Genomic DNA, 20,536 nt, shown 5'->3' on the forward strand with positions numbered 1-20,536 from the left:
GGTCTGTCTTTTCAAACAAACATGACACACTTTTTTTTTTTAACCAATACATTATTTATTGTTGGTCATAATATTTTTGCTTTTGATATAATTCCTATGTTACAGGTACAATGTGCAATGCTGTATAAAAACAAAACATTTCTATTCAAACCCAAAGGATACTTACTGTTCTAGTAATCACCACAGAGAAGTGCTCTATTCTTATCTGGCTACTTCTGCAGTAATCTTAAAGGGTAAAAGGAACAGGTGAGGTTTTTATTAAGCCTGCCAATGTCACCAACTACAGGAGGCCTTTTGGTTCATTGCTAAAACGGAGAACGCCACTAATTTTACCTATTAATGTTTTTGTTTACTCTTCTTGGAGTGGACTCCTTCGTGGCTTTTGCTGCATTCAAACCATAGTGGGCAGAACAGGAAAAACTGACGTGACTGTTTCTGCATTTTCCTAAACGGTTAGCTCTGTGCTAAGCAGATAGTTACAACAAATAGTCTATATTAGTCACTTTTATGTTACATTAAACATGTCTGTATGAATTACAAGTCAGAATTCACATTTGGCTTATCGTAATTACGAGTCAAACAACAAAACCAGAACGCAGCAGCATACTAACGTAACAGACTGTGCCTCGAGTGACGCAGCTCGAGTCAGTGTATGAATGAATGAATGAATGAATGGTTTTATCTGTGTCGGTTACTTCTGAACATTTTGAAAGTGGAAAAAAAAAACGGAGATTTAAAGTTAGGAAAAACAACAAGTTTACCAGTGTAACCCGCGTGGACGTTATGTTCTTGAAAAGAGATATGTAAAGGAAAAACTCACGCTCATTATTTAGGTGGGAGGCCAGGAACTCCAGGTGACATTAGCCGCGAAAAGCACACAGCTAGCACCATAGGCTACTGCCGTTAATAACGGCTCTAGCTAACGTAAAGCAACCTATTAGCTGACGTAAATGCGTTGTGTTATGGGTAATGTAGGCGCCAGGCTTTGATAACTGATGAAAATGCATTGAATGTACAGCCTATAGAAATAAACATGAGCTATCCCTACTTCTCATGTATCTATTTTAATGCTATTCTAATTCTCCATCATGAGTGCAACAGTACAATGCTAAATTAGCATAGGACTGTTATCTTGGTTAGCGAAGCTAGTGCATGTCAAAGGTCATTCCTAGGCTGAACAATTTGGAAAAATATCTAATTGCCATTTTTTTTAGACATATATTGCAATTTGGTTTGCAACATAATTTGTAAAAGTGAAGTTTTAGCTCATTATTCACTATGAAATAGATTTAATGGAGCATTACCACATGACACAATCAAAAGCATTACTGTCACACAAGGAAGGTGGAATAAATTTGTAAACCCATTGACAGGGTTAGATGTGTTACGTAACATATATTTATAAATTGTGAGTTGTTTCAAATTGCAATTTCATTAAATGTTCAGTCCTAGTCATTTCCATGAATGCAACTTTTCAAAAGCCAACAATTTCAGGACCTAGTACAACGGTACACTTAGCTAAAACTAATACTGCAGTGCATTAAATGCTTCCTTCATGAAAGTTTTAGTGTTAAATTCATGTTGAAACTTTTGTAGAGAAATGGAGATTGAACCATGTGGTAATTTTATAGGATGTTGTTTGTGTTGATGGTCACAACAGATGTTACTATTATTTTGACCTTTTGCTAAATAAAAGAAACATCTGTCCGTATAATACCGAAGTACAGTTTACAGCACCACATAACATCCTATAAAATTTCAATAGAATTCAATCAATGCCTCTGAATTACTTTCAAAAAAAATTCACCACTAGAAACTACATGACCTTAGAATGTGTCACAGGAATCCTGTGATTTTTACTTAGCTTGGTGTACCAACTAAAATGGTCAACAATGTGTACTTACAATAGTGGAGGTGCATTTTGAGTGAACCCAAAGGTCTCCTTACTAAAATTTGATAAACTCAATAAAAACCTCAAGCGTGTCATATGTGTATTTAAAACTCAGTAGTAGGAGGGTTAAAAAAAATAACATCTACTGAGAATCCTAATTATGCATCATGATCAATGTCTTGGTGAGTTTTTCATTCCATTTAGATTTTTTTTTCTTGAGTGCTGACATTTATTAACAAAAAACAAAATAACTGAATTAATATTTCCAGGATTAAAAAAGTGTAAACTTTCACAAAATATAAAACGGACACATTCAAACCATAAATTATTAACATGTAGTCATGCATTTGTTCACAGGGCTGCATACCGTTTAGTCTTACATTTTATCTTACAAATAAAATAAAGTTAGATATTTCTCATGTGGTATGTAATGGATATTTACATTATTAATCATTAGTATTTGATGCATTAGTGTGTGGAGTATCATGGAGGATGCTCCCAGAGTGAGGGTTAGAGTGTTTAAAGGACTAAGAGTGTCGTATCTTCTTGTGCGTGCGTGTGCGTCTGTGGAAGGGTTTTTGCTGAACTGGAGCAGTGGTTATGGTTACCTTGGTAACTGTTTTGCCTAAACAAACCCTACTTAACCTAAATGACATTTATCTGATGTCACAAGCTGCCAAAATATCTGATGTCAGGTTATGACAAATGTCCTATGTCATCTGATGGAGGTTTGCCAGCCAACAAACTTATGAGACACCATAAGTTAACTTGTCATAGTCTGAGTGGTGTAGTAGGTGTGATCCCTCATGACAACAGTAATGTACTGCACTGACAGATTGGTGTACGCCTGTGATGGTTGTTCACTGTAGGGTAGCTGGAGGTCTTTGCTAGTGTCCTATGGAGGTCCTGTATGGGGCGTTGGTGGGTACCCCTGGTAGGGCTGAGACAGCGGCACCCACGCTCCAGCGCTGGGAGGACGGCTGGGCTCTCCGCTGCCTGACTGGTCCAACTCAGCACTGTCGCAGTCAGAATCATCACACAAAGCCCGGCTCTAAAGAGAGAGTGGGACGTGGGAGAAGGTGTCATACATGAGTTGCAGCAGACATGAAATGTTTTTGGCACTAAAAGTAAGTGAAGTGAAGGCACAGTATTATTAAATATTAACCCTCTGAACCCCATATCCCACCGGTTGGATTGAAAGGCTTGTTATCTTTCAAAAAAAATTGCACAGATGACAACAAATATCTGATACAGAAACTGTCAATCATAGAAAGAAGCAGATTTTAACCTTTTAGATGGTCCTTGAACTACTCACCATTGGAAAAAATATTCAAATCTAAGCTTAAAATCATGATAGTTCATCAAAACAATTAGATTTTACATGTCTAATTTAGGGCTGCACAGTGACTCAGTGGTCAGCACTGTCACCTCACAGCTTGAAGATCCCTGGTCCAAGTCCCGGCCTGGGCCTGGGATCTTTCTGTGTGGAGTTTGCATGTTCTCCCTGTGCATGCGTGGGTTTTCTCTGGGTGCTCCGGCTCCCTCCCACAGTCCAAAAACATGTTGAGATTAAGTGGTGACTCTAAACTGTCCATAGGTGTGAATGTGAGTGTGCTTGTTTGTCTCTATAAGTAACTCTATGATAGACTGGCGACCTGTCCAGGGTATCCCCTGCTTTCGCCTTCAGTCAGCTCCAGCCCCCCTCGTAATCCTAATGAGGATTAAGCTGTGTTTAGATAATGAACGGATGTCTAATTTAAAAATTCTTCAGAAACCATTTGCTCTAAGCAGATTCTGCAGAAAACCAAAAATTCTGTACTCCTCTCCACAACAATGAAGTTGATACTTCAACTCAGCTGTGACCAACAGGAATATGACAAAAGTTAAGGCACTATTTGGCTGAAATGGGCTGAACTGCAGGCTGTGATTACACAGAGCATACACCAATTAAAAATGTAAGCAGTAAAATATCAATAGCATGCAGATTCACCATTTTTTTGCTGTAATAGTAACACCTGTGGGAAATTGTTTTTTAAAAATGTATATAATAGTAATAATGATCAAATAAGTTTTTTTTTTTATTTGTGACATTTAAACTTTGTCATACAGCACAAAAAGACATTTTTGACTTTTCTCTACATCTTATTATCTTGCCATGGGTCTACTGTTTCCATAGAACTGCAGAACTTTTGTATTGCAGTGAAAAATGAGCCCACAGTGAGTAAACATGTGACAGGAACAAAACATGCAAAGAAACTGCTTGAAGTTCAGAAGGTAAAAGTACTTAAAGTATCAAATGTAAAAGTACACATTCTGCAGTAAAAAAAAAAAAAAAAAAAACTGTAAAAGGCATTAGCAGCATTTAATTACTGTAGTGGGACAAGGTGGAGATAGATTCTCTACTTTAGATACAGTCTGACATTTTTGTCAACTGCTTACAACCTCGAGGTCAGACCCCCTCCCAAGCATCACCAGATAAACCTGAGGGATCATGAGACAATTTACGGTTTAGGTAAAAATAAAAATAGTCTCACTAAAGAATGTGTTTTAATCTCTCTAACATTTTCCTAATCATTGATTTTTTTAGGGAAATTGTGGATAAATGTAAATTTTTGGCTTGATAGGGTGTTTAAATAAAATAATCTGAGAACTCAGACATTGATAATGTGGCAAAAAGGTCCCAACTAGATGCTGCTGTTTTATAAGGTATCAAAGGCCGAAAAGGTCAGGAACCTCTGGTTTAATCTTTAAATATGTTTTAAATATTTTTTTAGGTTTATTATGTTGTTATTAATCTGATCAGTAACTACAGTCTATTATAGTGGTAAAATAAAATGTATATACTCAAGTAAAGTACAAAAAAAATAGATTTACGTACAGATCTTGAGTAAATGTACGTTCCTCCGCTGGTTACAATGGTGAAAGAGGATGACACAAACTGACACATGCAATCCTCAGTGGAGCTTCTTTACCTCATTTGGATTCTGTCCGGCGTCCAGCTGAGCTTTGCCCTGCCCCAGAGCCCCGTCTCTCTCCGACAGGCCATCAGAAGCCTGTGCTGGATCGGTGTTGTCCGCTGGGATCTCCGACCCCTGAGAGAGGAGGTCGTCGCTGCGGTCGTCCAGCCTGTCGTCAGTGTTGGTGCTGACCACATCAGGAGTACCACTGTGAGAGTGGTCAGTGGTGTGGCCCTCCTCACCGTCTGATACCGACAGGTTCTCTGAGCTGAAGGTAGACACAGACTGGCACTTGGTAATACTAGTTGGACGTCTGGAGAAATTAAAAAACAAACAACAAAATTGAGTTGTAAAATCACTGCATGTGCAAAAATATGATGCAAATCAGAAACTATTCTTAGTTCTCTGAATAAATCAGCAACTTCTCAGGGAAGGAAGATGGCTTGAGGGAATATTCGAGCGACAAAGGACAGCAAGTTACTCACCGTCTCCGTGGTAACTCAACCTCACTGTCAACTTCACCCTCCTCCTCTTCTGATGACACTCCACGCCTCTGTCGTGAGATACAGGAAAAATGCACAAGTGAAAATGATCAAAGTATCACCAGAATAATAATGAGGAACATGAACAGATATCCAGCACTCTACCTGTTTGCGTGTGATAGCTGCTCTGTACAGAATGGCTGAAGGTGTGAGGTGCTGACTCCCAATTCCCCCTGATGCCCCCCGTGGCAATCTCACAGCACCGGCTCCCTCCTCTTTGTCCTCCCCGTCGTGAGGAAGGCGTGGAGATCCCAGAGATCCTCGTCCTGCTGCCGCCCCCCTCCCACACGGTGAGTCTGGGCTGCTGGAGAACGGGAACGAAGCTGCGTCCTCGCTGGGAGTGTCGCTGCGTGGAGGAGTTTCTGTGAGGTCATCCAGACCGGCTGCCCCTCCCTCTGACCCCCCTAAGCCAGCAGAGGCACTGAGACTCCCCCCTCTCTCCAGCCCACCTACAGAGGGCTCCCCTTTTCCCTGGCCTTCTGCCTCCAGTGTGGTGCAGATGAGGTCGGGGCTGGAGGAGGATAGCTGCCTCTGCTGCTGCTCGTGGCTGAGGCCCCGCAGGGCTGCAGAGGGCTCCAGGAGCTGCTTGGAGGCGTTAGTGGTAGAGCTGTTAGCTTGGGCAGTTGTGTCCCTGTTGGGGGAGGACTGAGTCGCCTTGAGTCCAGCCAGGTCTCCGCTGCTGCCCTTTCCAGGCTTGCGATGGCGGGTCTTTACCCTCCGAGACCGGCTGGGGGAAGTGGAGCTTCTGTTGGGGCAGGCTGGGATAGTGACTTGCATGACGGAGGAATCCATTTTGGGAATGATTACCTCAGATTTCAGGATGTCTGGTCTGGAAGAGTGGGAGGGATTAGTCAACAACTACAATCCACAAGCCTGAAGAATGTTCATTTATCCATTTCAGTGTAAATCATTTATCAATAATACCCACTGAAATGAGATCTCACACCTCTTTCCCGAGGGCAGTTTCTGTGGGACATTTCTCTTCTTGATGAGTTTGTCCATGGAGTTGGAGGAGCTGCCCTGTCTGGAGCTATGGTGCTTGAACAACCCTGGATACTTCTTATCCAAAGACTGTTCTCTCCTGGAAAGAAATACCAAAGTGTGAATGCACTGAAGGTTATCAATTCGTAAAGAGCATTACCATTTTTCAAGCATATTTGTACCTCTGCAGCTCTTTCTCTTTGAGCTCCAGCTGCAGCATGACAGCGCTGAGCTCCATGTAAAGGTTGTTAGCCCTCTCCAGTTTCCTCTCGTAGTGCTCACGAATGTCCAAAGCATGCCTGTGGAGAAAAGAAGCTGCTGATGTCATTGTGCATCCGCATGAGAGAATCTAAATCCTTTATAATAGACGGGCACTCATGGTACTTATTTCATCCAGAGGGGCAGACAAAGGAGTGACAGCAAGAAATGGGACAGAGGGAACATGGCCTCTTACATGTAAGCTTTGGTTGCAACTAAGTTAACCTGAAATGAGTATATATGAGATCTAACAGTAAAAAAATCAACCTGAGCTCCTCTCTGCGTCGGTTGATCAGTTCCTCATCGAGTCGGTGGAGACAAGTGCCCTCCGATTTAATCTTCTCAAAGTGCTGCTTCACCTCTTCTCGCCATTCAGCCTGATGAGAGCACATTTCTGTTAACCAGCTCTGTCTAGTCAGACCTGGCTATAAAACCAGTTCTCTTTAAATGTCTGATTACTTTGCAGACATGGGTGGGTGCATGCGTATTTGTGTCTGTTTGTTTGGTATAAAATGAAATAATATATTCTTACATTCAGATCTAGACTCAGAGAAGCAACCATACCTGAGACTTGAAGTATGTTTCTTGTGGAGTGGACAGTACATCAGCTGATGCTATATCCAGATGAAGAAGGATCTGGCGGAAAGAAGGCCTATTTCTGGGCTTACAGTTCCTGCAAACCCAAGATGAGAAGCACAGCTGTGTACATTTACAATGCACTGTAAAATCAATAAAGTCCTTAAACCACAGAAAAACGACACCCCCCCCCCCCCCCCATGCTACTACTTTCAACCCTTGCTTCCACTACTCTCATACTCTCTTTTGTCCTCTCCTCCCTGCTGTGCTCATTATTCTTCCAACTGTCCATTTGCAGGCACTGCTCACCAGCACTGTCTGAGGAGGATCTTGAAACCATCTGGGCAGCTCTCAGGTATGGGCAGCTGAAGGCTGTTGTTTCCCACTCCCCAGATGATGGCAGATGAGTCTACATCTTTATAAGGGATCTCCCCAGTTAGCATCTCCCACAGCACCACTCCAAAGGACCTTTAAGATAAGTAAAGCTTTATTTGTTTAGGAAATTTCATTTGGAGTTTTTGACAAAAGTCTGGAGAACAAACTAGATATGTAGAAATCACAACAAGACAATTCAGAGATACAAAATATCAATAAGGATAACTTTAAATAGCCTAGAGGGATAAACAATTGCAAATTTGTGATCACAGCTATGAACTCAGTACATTATCTGCATTTTTTCTGTAGTGCAGTATATAAAAGGTAATTTCTAAACTGCCACGTTCAGTCATAGAAAACTTGCTGATGGATTAGTAAGCTAGAAAAAAAATGGGACTGCTTATCAGACTTACCAGATGTCCACCTTTTCTGAAACCGGTTCATTCCGAATTACTTCAGGAGCCATCCAGGCCACAGTGCCGGCAAAGGACATCTTGGTGCTCTTGTCACTGAGCTCCTTTGAGGTGCCGAAGTCAGAGATCTTCACCAGGTCATCGTGTGTGATCAGCATGCTGCAAGGGTGAAATTGAATGGGCATAATGTGAAATTTCAGCTCCTGTACTGGAAGAAACTCATCATTCGCCCATGCTGAGTCTTACTTGGGGGACTTGAGGTCTCGGTGGATGATTTTGTGGAGGTGCAGGTAGTTCATGCCGCCTGCGATGCCCATGGACCAGTCAACCAGGAGGGATGGGGTAATTTTACGGCCTGCCCTCAGTACCTCATACAGCTGGCCTTGAGCACAATATTCCATTAAGATACAGTAACAAGGAGCCTGTGTGCACACACCCCTGGAAGGAACAAAGCAGGAAGATAATGGCACACCAGTGAATAGAAAGAAAGACATTATCAGAGTTAAATAACTGAAATGTGTGACCCGTAAAATACCAGCAGTAGTTTCCTCACTTGAAAGTGATGATATTGGGGTGCTTGAGTTTTCGGAGGTGTTTGATCTCTGTCTCTTTGATGTCCCGCACTTTCTTTACTGCCACGTCTTCTCCGTGGAACTTGCCGAGGAAAACGGCCCCCTGTGCCCCGCTGCCCACCCACTGCAGGTCAGAGATCTCCTCAAAAGGAACTTCCCAGGACTCTAAACTCACACCAACAAGCCAACAAAACAAAACTCAATAAGTAAATGTGAAACCATGGAAAGTTACACAGAAATTGCAAGCACTTACTTGATTTATAACTATCACACATTACAAAGCCTCACTGTCAATATGCTCTCCCCTCAGCTTGGACAGAGAGGAGTTAGGGGGTTTGCTGAGGAAATGGTAGGCCTCTGTTACACATCAGAATAGGCCAACAGGACACAATTACATTATACAAAGCGCCTGCCATGTTCAAACAAATGGCATATTGACAACTTATCCAGTAGACCATTACATTTCTATCCAGAGATAAGAGAAAAATCAAGGGAGAAGCAACAGTCCACTTATAGCCTAATCTGTCTGTCATCTGTCATTCTGACATTACTTAAATGACTGCGAGAGCATGGTCACTAAAGACGGACGAGCCCGGCGGAATAAAAGAGAGAGGTTGATCAATTCTTCATGAGGTCCACTGAAGTGTCGAGATCTCCGGAGTACTGCAACGGTGACGGCACACAACGCTTCCTCCTGACCAGCTGTGAAAACTCAGTTTAGCTGATGAGCCGCACTGACAGACCCACAAACACAGTCATGCTGGCAGCAGGACAAGTTGGCAGCCATTAAATTAAAAAAAAAAGAGGTCTAGTTTTGGAAAATAACAAAACTAATTTACTCAAGTGCTGTGTTTAAGTACAATTTGAAGTGGTTATCTAGTTTTCTGCCACTGTAAACTTCCGCTCCATTACATTTCAGAGCTAAATATTTTTTCTATGACAGCCGTAGTTACTTTTCAGTATAGGACTATAAACCATGATGCAGAGTTGAAGGTTAAACCAACAATTACCAGCCTTTTAGGCTGTGGTTTGGGCCTTGACCACAATTTATTTCAATAACTGTTTGAGGCCCAGCACCGATGTTTCACCAAAAAAGCAATAAGGGAGAAAAGTTGTAAAAGTTTAGATAAATTCAGAGAGCAAATTAATTGCTGATGATTCCTTTGCACTTGAACATCTTCCACCACTATAAAGTCAAAGCTTCACATGTTCCTTCTCACTTACTGAACAGCTGACATGTTTAAGTCACAGTTTAGTCTGACTTCTCTTTCAAACACAACAGAGGGTCAGACAGCATAGAGGTGCAACATGTATCTTCACATACCTTCTTGGCTATGTTTGTGTTCAGTGGAGTAGGCCTTTCCAATCATGGTCCAGACTGGTTTTAGGCATCCAAACAATCCCTCCAAAAAACCTCCACTTCCTGATTGTAGCCGAATGTTCTCTGACTGGCTCCGAACAGCGCCAGCCTCTGGACTGTGCCCCGCCTCGGCCCCGCCGCCACACTGGCAGGCCTCATGTTCATGTAGTTTTAGCACGCTGTTGTCAAAGTGGGCCGAGGGTCCATCACTGGGAGTGGGGCTGCTGCCGCTCGGCGCCACCTGTCCACCGGTGTCAATGGACAGTACGTTACGGAGGACACACTGTGTAGGGGTCAGGTCCGTTTCAGGGGTGCAGGCAGGGGTGTCTCCATCGAGTCTTCGATAGGGGGGTTCCGAGATGGGGGTACTGAAGCCTGACAGGGAGGGGGAAGGGGCACGGGGCTCATGGATACAGGTCCCACTCATCAGGGGTTTCCCCAACACAGCAGGTTAGGGTGGACGGAGGATGGACAGTCGAGAAAAAAGCCTGAAGAAGAGGATTTATGATAATAAGTGCATTAGAGTGATTTATAACCATTCAATTCAAATTAAAGTATGTATACAGCCGTTCTAGATGTAAGCATGTAGGTTGATTTCAGCACTGGACAGATCCACCAGTAAAAGACATTATTTTTGCATAATGGAACTGTCCAGTGCTGAAACCACTGCTGCCTTCACCTCCAGTATCTTCCACAGTTTGAACTAACTTTTCCTCCATTCAAACAATGCAAAACACCACAACAGTGGACTCGTGCTGTGAGTTGGGCATTCAGCCAGTCCCCCGGTTTATCCACTCAGCCACTCCATCTCCACAACCAAATTCTGTCTGAATCATGCAGTAAAGCCTCATCTGTGTGTCTGTGAATGGGAGAACCAGCCGGCCCAGTGGAGCCATCACCCAGAGTGGAGATGGGCTTTATGAATGAATCGACCAGAGGAGGTTGCACAGTGCACAGCCCCCTGACTGTCACCTGTTCTTTAACTGTCCCTCTGAGCAACATTAGCATCTGACAGGACCGGAGCAAAGCAGCTCCCATCTGCCGTCCGTCGTGCATCAAGCGAGGAGGGTGGTGTGTATTGAAGAATATGACAAATTGCATAACCACCTCGGTGTGGATGTGCTTGCGTGCGTGCATGTGTGTGTGAAAAAGACAGCGAGCACATGTACCCATTTCACATATCCTACACCAGTTCCGTGTTTCGTACTGCACCACTGCACGAAAAGAGCCACGGCGGCAGAGCGAAATGACAGCGTGAAAAAACGGGCAATAAACAAGCACCGGGCCTGTGCGAAGGAGCTGTGCACACACACACACACACACACACACACACACACACACACACACACACACACACACACACACACGGACACACACACGCATGTACACACACACACACACGCACATACACACACGCACGCAGGAAGATCAATCTTTAAATAACCGAGGATGTGATGATGACACTCAGCAGCATCATAGCCGACGTGCATGAATTGCAAGCCCGATGCCTACTATGGTCCATGCCAAGTGAAACTGCCGCAGCGTCTCCACATTTACTCAACGCTGGCATCAACACAAATCTTTCGTAATGTGAGCTTTTTTCTCGCTGCACAAATATGATTTTAGTGGCGTTCATCGACGATGATCCGTCTCTTGCCAGCATCAGTTCAGTGGTGCAGTGTGAGCGGCATGAGCGCCACCGCACCGAGCATCCTGCCCAACCGTCCTGTGATGCCCGATTTCTAATTCAATCAGCATTTAACCGGGATAGTATGACATTCCCATACCTTTCTGCCTGGTTGATGCCGCGTTGTCAAGTGAAGGGGTGGGCTCGGCTCTCGATTTGTCGGCGATAATGAACAAATCGTTGTTTTTCCTCGCTCCGGGGCGCCTCTCGTATTTCCAGCGTCTGTATCCACGAGTTTCACGTTCCTGGGATGGATCCCAGCGGGTAAATTGTGTTATCAATAACCGGGGACCCATGCAACGTGAGGCGCGCTGGGTTTTTGGGGGGAGGGAGCTGTCTCCTTCCCAGTGCTGAATTGACGTCACGGAAATGCGAGTTGCGCCACTAGGGGGCGCTGCAATCCCCCCCCCGCAAACACATAGACACACAGGCAGCAAGGGTCTAGCTTTCCACCAACACATCCGTCATTTCCATTCGCAAAATGTGTCATTATGGACGCGTGTCATTCACTGATCTGTATGTTTGGGATCAGCAACAGCCAGCAGGGAGGATGCTGCTGAAGTGTCCTTGAGCAACACACACCGGATCCAGGGTTGCTTGGTTTGCTGCTGACCATGCGCTCTGTCCTCCCCGATTAGGAGCATCATTATCTAGATGTTAATAGCAAAGCATATCCGTGTTTAGATTGAATTCAAACATTAGGGTGATGACACGTGGATGCTGGATCGATCTGTGCACGGTAAATCAACTGACTCGTGTGGTTCAGCTGTCTGTAAACTCTCCAACAGCAAACATTTGGTACCTGTTTGCCTCAGTGTGGGTGTAATGTCGCCCTGTGTCCTGAAGAGGGCAGCACTTCAGCTTTGTACAGTTTGCGCGTTGTGGCAAAGCTCCGCACTGTTTGTCCCTTCTGCTTGCCGTAGCTCACACGGCGGGACTGACTTGAAGAAGGAAACTAAATGTGTCACTACAGCTTAGCGTCTGCTTTTATTTAGTTTTTTTTTTGCAAACACGGCGAAAGACATTTGACCGCAGTATACAGGACACACTACCAGGTAGTGTCCACGACATTTAGCGGCGACAGTAAGTTGTTAACTAAGCTAGCAAGAGCTGGCAGGCTAGGTAGCTAACTTTAACCGTTAGTGCTAGCTAGCTGTTTACCCAGTATGAGCACTGTGTGTCGAGTTAAAAACATGAGTCACTTCTTTGTTTTTAACGTTACCTGACGGACCCATGTTGTGTGTCCAGGGTCCAGTGGCGGGGTTTCACCGAGCTGAAGATGTGCTCTCTGGCTCTGTTCCCTCCTCCGCTGCCCTCCGGACAGACCACACTGTGCGAGTCCAACAACGAGCTGCTGTCCGGGGCCAGCACTGAAGACCGACTGAAGCAGGTCTGATCCAGATCTGCTGGGTTTGACGTAAAAATATAAGCAACATTCTTTCAGGCAACACGGTGATCATGTTTCCAGGAATTTGAATGTAATATTTGGTGGCAGTGGAAATAGTGCGAAATTGCACCCACAAATTTAATCCTGGAGATAATATTTGCTAAATGCATCCACACGAAGCCTAGTAAAAGTCCCAATACGTTGTGTTTTCTGCAGGAGTCCAGCCCCCTGAGTCTGCATTTCCCCCGAGAGTCTCTGAAGCTCCACAGCCGCACAGAAAGCAGCAGCAAGGCAGCATTTCTGGATCACTCTGAAACACTGTGGATGAGGAGTGCAGCAGCATGGTGAGTAACATACACACAGGAATAGGCTTGTATCATCAGATTTACAGCTATAGTTTAAGATGTTATGCTGTGATTTTTCAATACACAACATATTGTGAGACAGTAATCTCTTGGAATTTTATAACATATGATGCAGCTTTCAAAGGTGTGTGGTGTGATCCCTGATCTCGAGATACACGTGCTGTTTTGCAAGACACTGAAGCTCAAATTGTTCCTAAAATATGTCAGTTCCAAATTGCAAGTTGATTTCGATGACGGTGTCAATTTAGTAGCGTTCACTCACTGTGTCATTAGCTGTGATGAGTAAACAATTTTTTTTAAGCTTTAGGAAAGACTGAAATGTGTGTATGAATTGTCAGTCAGTTGAAAAACAGCCACAAATTGGGAAAAAGCTTAAATAAACCAAACAGCTCTACAGCTGAAATAGAAGGATACAGCTGCACCTCACAGTCATGCAAATCAGTGCAATCTGCCAAACAAGTTGGACCATATTTCTTACTTCATACTCACTAAGAAGCCGGCATCAGTATTTCAGTAACATTTTGCAAGAGATTATATCACAGTTTCACGGACAAAGATCATTTATCGAACTTCCTCTTGTCTGTTTCAGGCGGGATGGTGGTTTCACAGGGCTGCTCAATGAAATTACCAACTCGCATACAGAGGGTAAGTGAGGCACTAAAGTGTCATCTGTTGCTTTGGCATATGAAGTCCTGATGCTGTAGATCAAGTGACTTGCAAACACACCAACTCTCCTGTCATTGATGCTTTTGCAGTGCCTAAATGGCTGTCAATGAGTTCTGGTTGTATCCTGGCGTTGCTCCGATGGGTCTCTTCCTTTCACGGCTCCTTGTTTCCTCACCTCACAGTATGTTGGTTGAAGATGTTTCACTTGTTTACCAGATGTTTGTTGTTGTGTTATGTTAAAATGTTTGTGTGTTTTAATAGTTGAGCAGTGAGGACATGATCGCTGAGTTTTCACAGGTGCTAAACTGGTAAGTTCCTGTTTCTCTAAGTATTAATAAGTGAAAATGTATTCATTATGAAGGAACTGATGTGCAGAAGTCGTAGTAAATGTTGGACAGTTTAAATGTTTATTTAACAAATGTAGAAGTACAAAAATATTCCTTTTGCTGATAATTTTATTTTTTAGGTTTAAAACTATGAATAAAACAAGACATTCATTGACATCACTGTTTTCTGATAGTTCAAGTACCAAAGAATGAATCTCTTCATTTAATTATCAAATTAATAGATAATTAAAACAAGCTGTAATTGAAGCTCTGCATTGTTCTGCAAACCTGTGTAATATTTCTTTATATTTGCAATCTATTTTGCCTTAAAATTGTTAGTTTAAATCGCAACTGTTCTGTGTTTTAACCCCTCCTGTATTACCAGGTCAGACTGTGTTGTGCGAGCCTTTGCATGGCATCCTCATACAGATAAATTTGCTGTAGCCCTGCTAGACGACTCCATCAAGATCTACAATCCCAAAAGGTACCTTAAATGTGATCTGTAGACGGCCTGCTGGTGCCAAAATGACAACACATGGAAAAAAATTAGTTTTCTTCTGTCATTCTAAAGCACTCCTGCTTTCTTAGCAAGTTTTCATACTTGGTTTTTAACCCAAGAGTAGCACAGCTAAATTTCAAATCTATAATCAGATGCTCATGATGTAGAAAATCAAATAAAATGGAGCAGATAAATGTCAATAAAAGCTTTACAAACCAAGATGACAGTCCATGCATTCACAATTCATGAATACTTTTCTGTACAAGTAATTTGACGCAACAGTGAACTTCTGTGTGTCTCGACGGCACCCTACAAGCTAAAATCTGACTGCATGTCAGCATCATAGAGAAGTGTTGTTCTCTGACCTCTCAGTCATTCTGTCACAGTGCTGTCACTGCTCTGACTCCTTTTGTTCTCAGTGCCACTACTCCCACACTGAAGCACCGTCTACAGAGGAGCGTTGCAGCGGTGCAGTGGAAGCCGCTGTGTGCGTCTGCGCTCGCTGTGGCCTGTCAGAACTGTTTGCTGGTTTGGCATGTGGACCCCTGCTCACTGTCAACCAGGTACCTGCAGGTCATACAAAGTATTTAATTCAGGTCTCTGAAAAACAAAGTCAGAATGGTATTAAAAATTCCGAGTTTCATTTTTAAAGCTCTTGAATATATTCGATTTGTCTACTGTAAAGCTAATCATAGCAATTCTGTGCAGTTGTTGGAAAACATTACACACTTACAGACTAAATGCGCTGTTGTGTAGCTTTTTAGTCTGTTTTTATGGCATTTCAGTCAGTCTCAGTCTAGTAGCAACCTCTACCTCCACTGTTAGCTACAGTAGTCGGCAAGCTCATGTCATAATGGGTGAGTATCAGTTTTAGCAATAACTTGAATTGACCATCAGTCCATTAATTGATTGTTTTATCAAAACAAATAATCAGGTATTGTACAACTGAGTAATTGTTTTGCACAAAAACAAAATGAAAAAAATGTCTGGTTTAAGCTTCTCAAGCATCAGGAGTTCATATATGATATTAGAGTAAGTAAAATATCTACATATTTGAACTTGAGAATTTGGACTTTGAAGATGTTACCTTGTGTTTTCTATAGATATGAAGATGTTTTTTGACATTTGATTGGCTAAAGTAATCGATTCCCCAGTTTTCTTTATCTTGTCTGGGTCCAGGTCACATTCATTAAATTATTGTTACGTACAGCTGGAAATTACTGACACAAATTTGATGTAAAGTCAAGGAATTCAGTCACTTAATAAACAACTGTTGACCTAATTTTTGCTAAAGATGAAAAATGTATTACCTGCTTTTTATCTAGAGTTAAAATAGCATTTAAAAGCCTTCATTAAAATTTTTAGAAACTGTCATTGTGTGTTTTCTTGAGCTGTAGCTGGTATTTAACATCCCTTTTTCGATCTGTGCAGGCCTTCGTCTGGTTGTGCTCAGGTTTTGTCTCATCCTGGTCACTCTCCTGTCACTTCCATCGCCTGGTCTCCCAGCGGATCTCTCCTCCTGTCGGCTTCACCGATGGACTCAACTATGATGGTGTGTGTCAAAAAAGACTGAACAGAAATTCTTTCTGTTGTTGTTGCACCTTTGACATGAGTGCATCTTTCAGGTTTGGGATGTGGCTGCTGAAAGCTGCGTACCACTCCAGCGTGTTGGAGGAGGTGGGGTCAGCTTCCTGTCCTGGTCACCTGACGGCAGCCATGTCCTGGCTTCTACACCGTCTGCTCTGTTCAGGTTAGAGGAAAACTTTAGAGATGAGAAGTTTCATCAGGCTCTTTTCATTTTAGAGGTGCCAGAACATATTTGAAGTTAAAATCTCTTGTCGTGATTAGTGTGTGTGGACCAGAGTGATTGGCTACGTGCTGTGCTGTAATGGAGGCCCACTCACCTTTCATGAATATTTATGAACATGTGAGGGATTAGTGGAATATTCGGGAGTTCAGCAGGTATTAGTTTAAGATAATAAGTGGACAGAAAGCTTTTACATATGCATAAAACATCAAATGTCTTCCTTCAGGGTTTGGGAGACCAGGATGTGGACATGTGAGCGCTGGCCATGTGTGAAAGGTCGCTGCCAGGTGAAAACTCGTCATGTTTGAAGTTGTTATTCAATTAGGTGGCAAAATATTTTCTAATCTGCATGTTTGTTAAATAATGATTGTTTGATATGAATAGTCCGGCTGCTGGAGTCCAGATGGGAGTCGACTTCTCTTCACTGTTCAGGGAGAGATGGTCATCTACGCTCTGACCTTCACTGACGCTCCAGGTCAACTTTCTCACTCTGTACACATAATAGATTTGTAGATATTTGATTTTGCTGTTTGAATAGTTTTTTTTTTCTAAAGAGTGATTAACAGTGTTTGAAGAGTTTTAATAACTTCTCTTACTGTGCAGGCAGTTTGACGTGTTACAGACTCAAAGAAATGACCTGCGTGATGTTATTGTTATTCAGCAGGTGTTCCTACGAGCACGTCACAGGGGCCACAGGCAGCAGCTGTGGTGGCCGACCTATCAGAGACAACCTTTAGCACACCAGATGGAGACATCGTGTAAGAGCTCTTAACTAAATGGCTAATTGGCCGTCTTTTAGCCTAACATCAAAAACAGACGTAAATGCAGTTTTCAAAAGGCCCCACGGACAAACATCAAGACAGTTTGAGGAACCTTTGAAATAGGCTTTTGGATTTGATCATCTGAATGTAACATTGATAATCAAGGAGATCAATAAGTAATATTTGGACTTGACGAACATTATAGAACCGATTGGAAACCTTTGCAGTAAAAATTAAAAATCCGGTGTCAGAATTTAGAAAACCACATTTTCTAACCGGAGGCTTTGTTTAACGGCGTTTGTTTGCGAATAATTTATTCAGGACATGAAAGCAAACGGGTACTGCTGTGGGCAGGACTTAACTTACTTCCGGCTGCATCAAAGTGGTGCATTTCGAAACTAGTTCATCATGAACTGATTCAAAAAGATACCTAAAATTGGCAAAATGCTTAATAGCAATCAATCAATCAATCAATCAATCAGAGTTTACTTCTGTAGCCCTTTACAACAGACCAAAGGGTGATCAAAGTGCTTCACAGTGAAAATCAAGAGAATAACTTAAAAACAATACAGTAACTTAAAACAGGACAAGACAAACAATCACACTCGCACTCATACCTATGGGCAAATTTAGAATAATTAATTAACCTCAGCACATTATCAGGTCTGACTATTGGCAGGGTCAATCATCAGTCGATCCCTGGTACAATTTTAAGGAACCTGTGCTTTAGTTTATTTCTATTTCATGACACTTTATACATCTACTTCACTTTTTCAAAGTGACAGCAGCAGATAATTGTCATTTTTTTTTTGCATACAAAGCATATGATAAGTTTATAAAACTTGGTGCATTTTTGGTAGATTAAACTACCAAATAGTCCCAAATATTAAGAATGAGCTCCACCAACTAAGCATCAATAATAATGATCAAATGCAAAAATGACAGAACCCACTTTGAATCAGGACTACTTTTACTTATGATATTTCGAGCACATTTTATTGCTAATACTATAAAAAAAAATTTATATAGTATTTTTGTAATGAGATTTAGCTGCTTTTGCATAAGTACTTGATGTGAATATTTCTGCTAGAGCTGAATACGTTTCACTCACTGCTGTCTCATGTGTCTGCCAGTGTTGGTGGAGAGATCCAGTCTTTAGTCTGGGATCCAAGAGGAGAGAGACTTGCAGTGCTTCTTAAAGGTCTCAGCTTTCTTCTATTCATCCTCATGAACTCTGTCGGTATTAAAGTATTTAATAGCTCATCTCAGTCTTATTTGTTCCTCAGGTGATCCACAAGCAGCAGACCGACCCGCGATCATCGCTGTGTTCAAGACCAGAGCCAACCCCATCTTTGAGCTTTTGCCATGGTTTGTATTTTTATGTGATTACATTTCATGCTTGTGTAGCTTTAGGAGAGCTCACAGGTGTTGCATTTGCCTGTGATGATACTGTGTCTCACCTGCATGTGCTGAATATTTCTTCTTGTTTAGTGGGTTTGTCCAAGGGGAGGCGGGAGCCGAGCCGAGACTGATGCAGTTCCACCCCAATTTCCAGCACGGAGCTCTGCTCACTGTGGTCAGTCCTATCCCCTGAATTCCTCATTTTTAATACATCATTATGTTTTAATTAGTAATGTGTAGAGCCCGATCAATCAGAGATAAATAGGCATCAGCAAATTGGGGAAATATACTGCTGGACCATTTCCCCTTTTCAACATACCTCTAACATACAGTATTCTTTATACATATAAAAAGAATATCAGCCAACGTAGTGTGTTCTGTCACCACTACCAGCTGCACAATCCAGGAAAAGGCTTCTTGCTGCAGCACAGTGTCTTCATAAACTAGACTCTATTGATCATAGTGCATTTAAGTTTGTCACCAACTTAACATTCCTCTTTGTGTTTTGTGCTGCAAAGCTAACTGGTCATTGCTCTTTCTCTCTGCATCATGCTTTGAGTAACTGGTAGATTTTTGTTTTTACATCTGTTCTGGATCAAATTCTTTTCTGCTGTGTCTCAGCGTACAAACAGAGATGAACCAGGATGCTTTCATGTTTTCCGCTGCAGAGAGTGGGAAAAGTTTGCAGAACAAAATTTCACTGAATTCATGACTTATGTAAACTCAGTGTTAAATGATTCTGTGACTAATTATGTTTTGTTTTTAAGCTCATTTTAGCTTTCCTAAGGTTGATGACTATTTCTTAACTGATCATATCTCTGAACCTTCATACAGCTTTTTAAAAAGACGCTGTTAACCTCAGTGGTTAATTAAAGATTAATCTAAAAAATGTAAATAAAAAATAGGAATCTTATTGTTGGATAAAGAGCAAAAACTTAAGTTGCATGAAGTAATAACTGGTTAATTCATTTTGTACTAGCTGGGTACAGGTATATTTAATTTGATTAATTTTTAGCATTTTAGGAGTTCTTGTTAAAAACATGTTGGTAGCTGCTGAAGATTATAGTCATGGGTAATTCTGGCCCCTACTGGTTTTGAAACATCGTTTCATACTTAAGCTGGTATGATTGTGATACAAGTATTAAATTACCTCCTGTGTGGTAAGAAAAGAGTCTTAAATTTAACTCTGTGAACCCAGCAGAAACTCTGATAACAGAATAATCTTCTGTCTTCTCTGTTATCTACCAGCTTCACAGTGATGTTTGTCTCTCTGTTCTCAGTGTTGGTCCAATGGAAGAATTACCCACGTGCCTTTCTATTTCGTGAGCGCTGGCGTCCCTCATTTTGGCCTCAGCGGCAGTCCGTTGCTGCCTCACCCACAGCAAAGACCTGCTGACTTTGTCAATCAGTCGCTCTTCACAGAGTTCCTCTCCTGACCAACCTACACTCACCAGCACACACTCACAAGTGATTGTTATCATCATGGATTTTGTTAATAAATTTGTAGAATGTTCTTGCTTTACAGATACTTGTTTGCTGCCTTATTTGTCAAATGTTATGAGGTTAATTATAAAGGTTTGTGAGAAGTGTTTCCCTCTAAGTTAAATAGTTAAAGCACTCCATTTCTGTTATATTGGTGAACTAAAAAAGGATCAATAATACATATTGATTGTGATCAGGTTTTTGCAATGATGTGTTTTCAGTAGAAAAAA

General features: G+C 42.1%; 2 protein-coding genes across 5 annotated transcripts; one reads left to right on the forward strand and one right to left on the reverse strand.

Moving 5' to 3' along the window:
- Positions 1 to 30: 30 nt before the first annotated feature.
- On the reverse strand, positions 31 to 12,982 carry map3k12 (mitogen-activated protein kinase kinase kinase 12). Of its 3 annotated transcripts, none has more exons than XM_055012570.1 (14): positions 12,835 to 12,982; positions 9,890 to 10,413; positions 8,547 to 8,730; positions 8,240 to 8,431; positions 7,994 to 8,152; positions 7,515 to 7,673; positions 7,194 to 7,302; positions 6,897 to 7,006; positions 6,554 to 6,670; positions 6,319 to 6,471; positions 5,496 to 6,219; positions 5,334 to 5,401; positions 4,864 to 5,161; positions 31 to 2,942 (listed from the first exon to the last, which is right to left on the reverse strand). In XM_055012570.1, exons 2-14 carry the CDS (start codon positions 10,350 to 10,352, stop codon positions 2,787 to 2,789), a joined length of 2,892 nt encoding a protein of 963 aa, XP_054868545.1. In that variant the 5' UTR covers positions 10,353 to 10,413; positions 12,835 to 12,982; the 3' UTR covers positions 31 to 2,786. The 3 variants fall into 3 exon arrangements, with proteins under 3 accessions (XP_054868545.1, XP_035802983.2, XP_023123643.2); XM_035947090.2 differs by lacking the exon at positions 12,835 to 12,982 and adding an exon at positions 11,713 to 11,968; XM_023267875.3 differs by lacking the exon at positions 12,835 to 12,982 and adding an exon at positions 11,713 to 11,967 and having other exon boundaries at positions 6,337 to 6,471.
- Positions 12,867 to 20,348, forward strand: aaas (achalasia, adrenocortical insufficiency, alacrimia). 2 transcript variants are annotated; one of them, XM_055012571.1, is made up of 16 exons: positions 12,867 to 13,002; positions 13,216 to 13,343; positions 13,954 to 14,009; positions 14,120 to 14,211; positions 14,292 to 14,338; positions 14,742 to 14,840; positions 15,275 to 15,418; positions 16,287 to 16,407; positions 16,481 to 16,605; positions 16,889 to 16,949; positions 17,047 to 17,137; positions 17,324 to 17,420; positions 18,557 to 18,624; positions 18,710 to 18,791; positions 18,915 to 18,999; positions 20,105 to 20,348. In XM_055012571.1, exons 1-16 carry the CDS (start codon positions 12,892 to 12,894, stop codon positions 20,258 to 20,260), a joined length of 1,563 nt encoding a protein of 520 aa, XP_054868546.1. In that variant the 5' UTR covers positions 12,867 to 12,891; the 3' UTR covers positions 20,261 to 20,348. The 2 variants fall into 2 exon arrangements, with proteins under 2 accessions (XP_054868546.1, XP_054868547.1); XM_055012572.1 differs by having other exon boundaries at positions 17,327 to 17,420.
- Positions 20,349 to 20,536: the final 188 nt, after the last annotated feature.

The sequence above is a fragment of the Amphiprion ocellaris genome, chromosome 8, assembly GCF_022539595.1.
Source record: "Amphiprion ocellaris isolate individual 3 ecotype Okinawa chromosome 8, ASM2253959v1, whole genome shotgun sequence".
In the NCBI taxonomy this organism is placed as follows: domain Eukaryota; kingdom Metazoa; phylum Chordata; class Actinopteri; family Pomacentridae; genus Amphiprion; species Amphiprion ocellaris.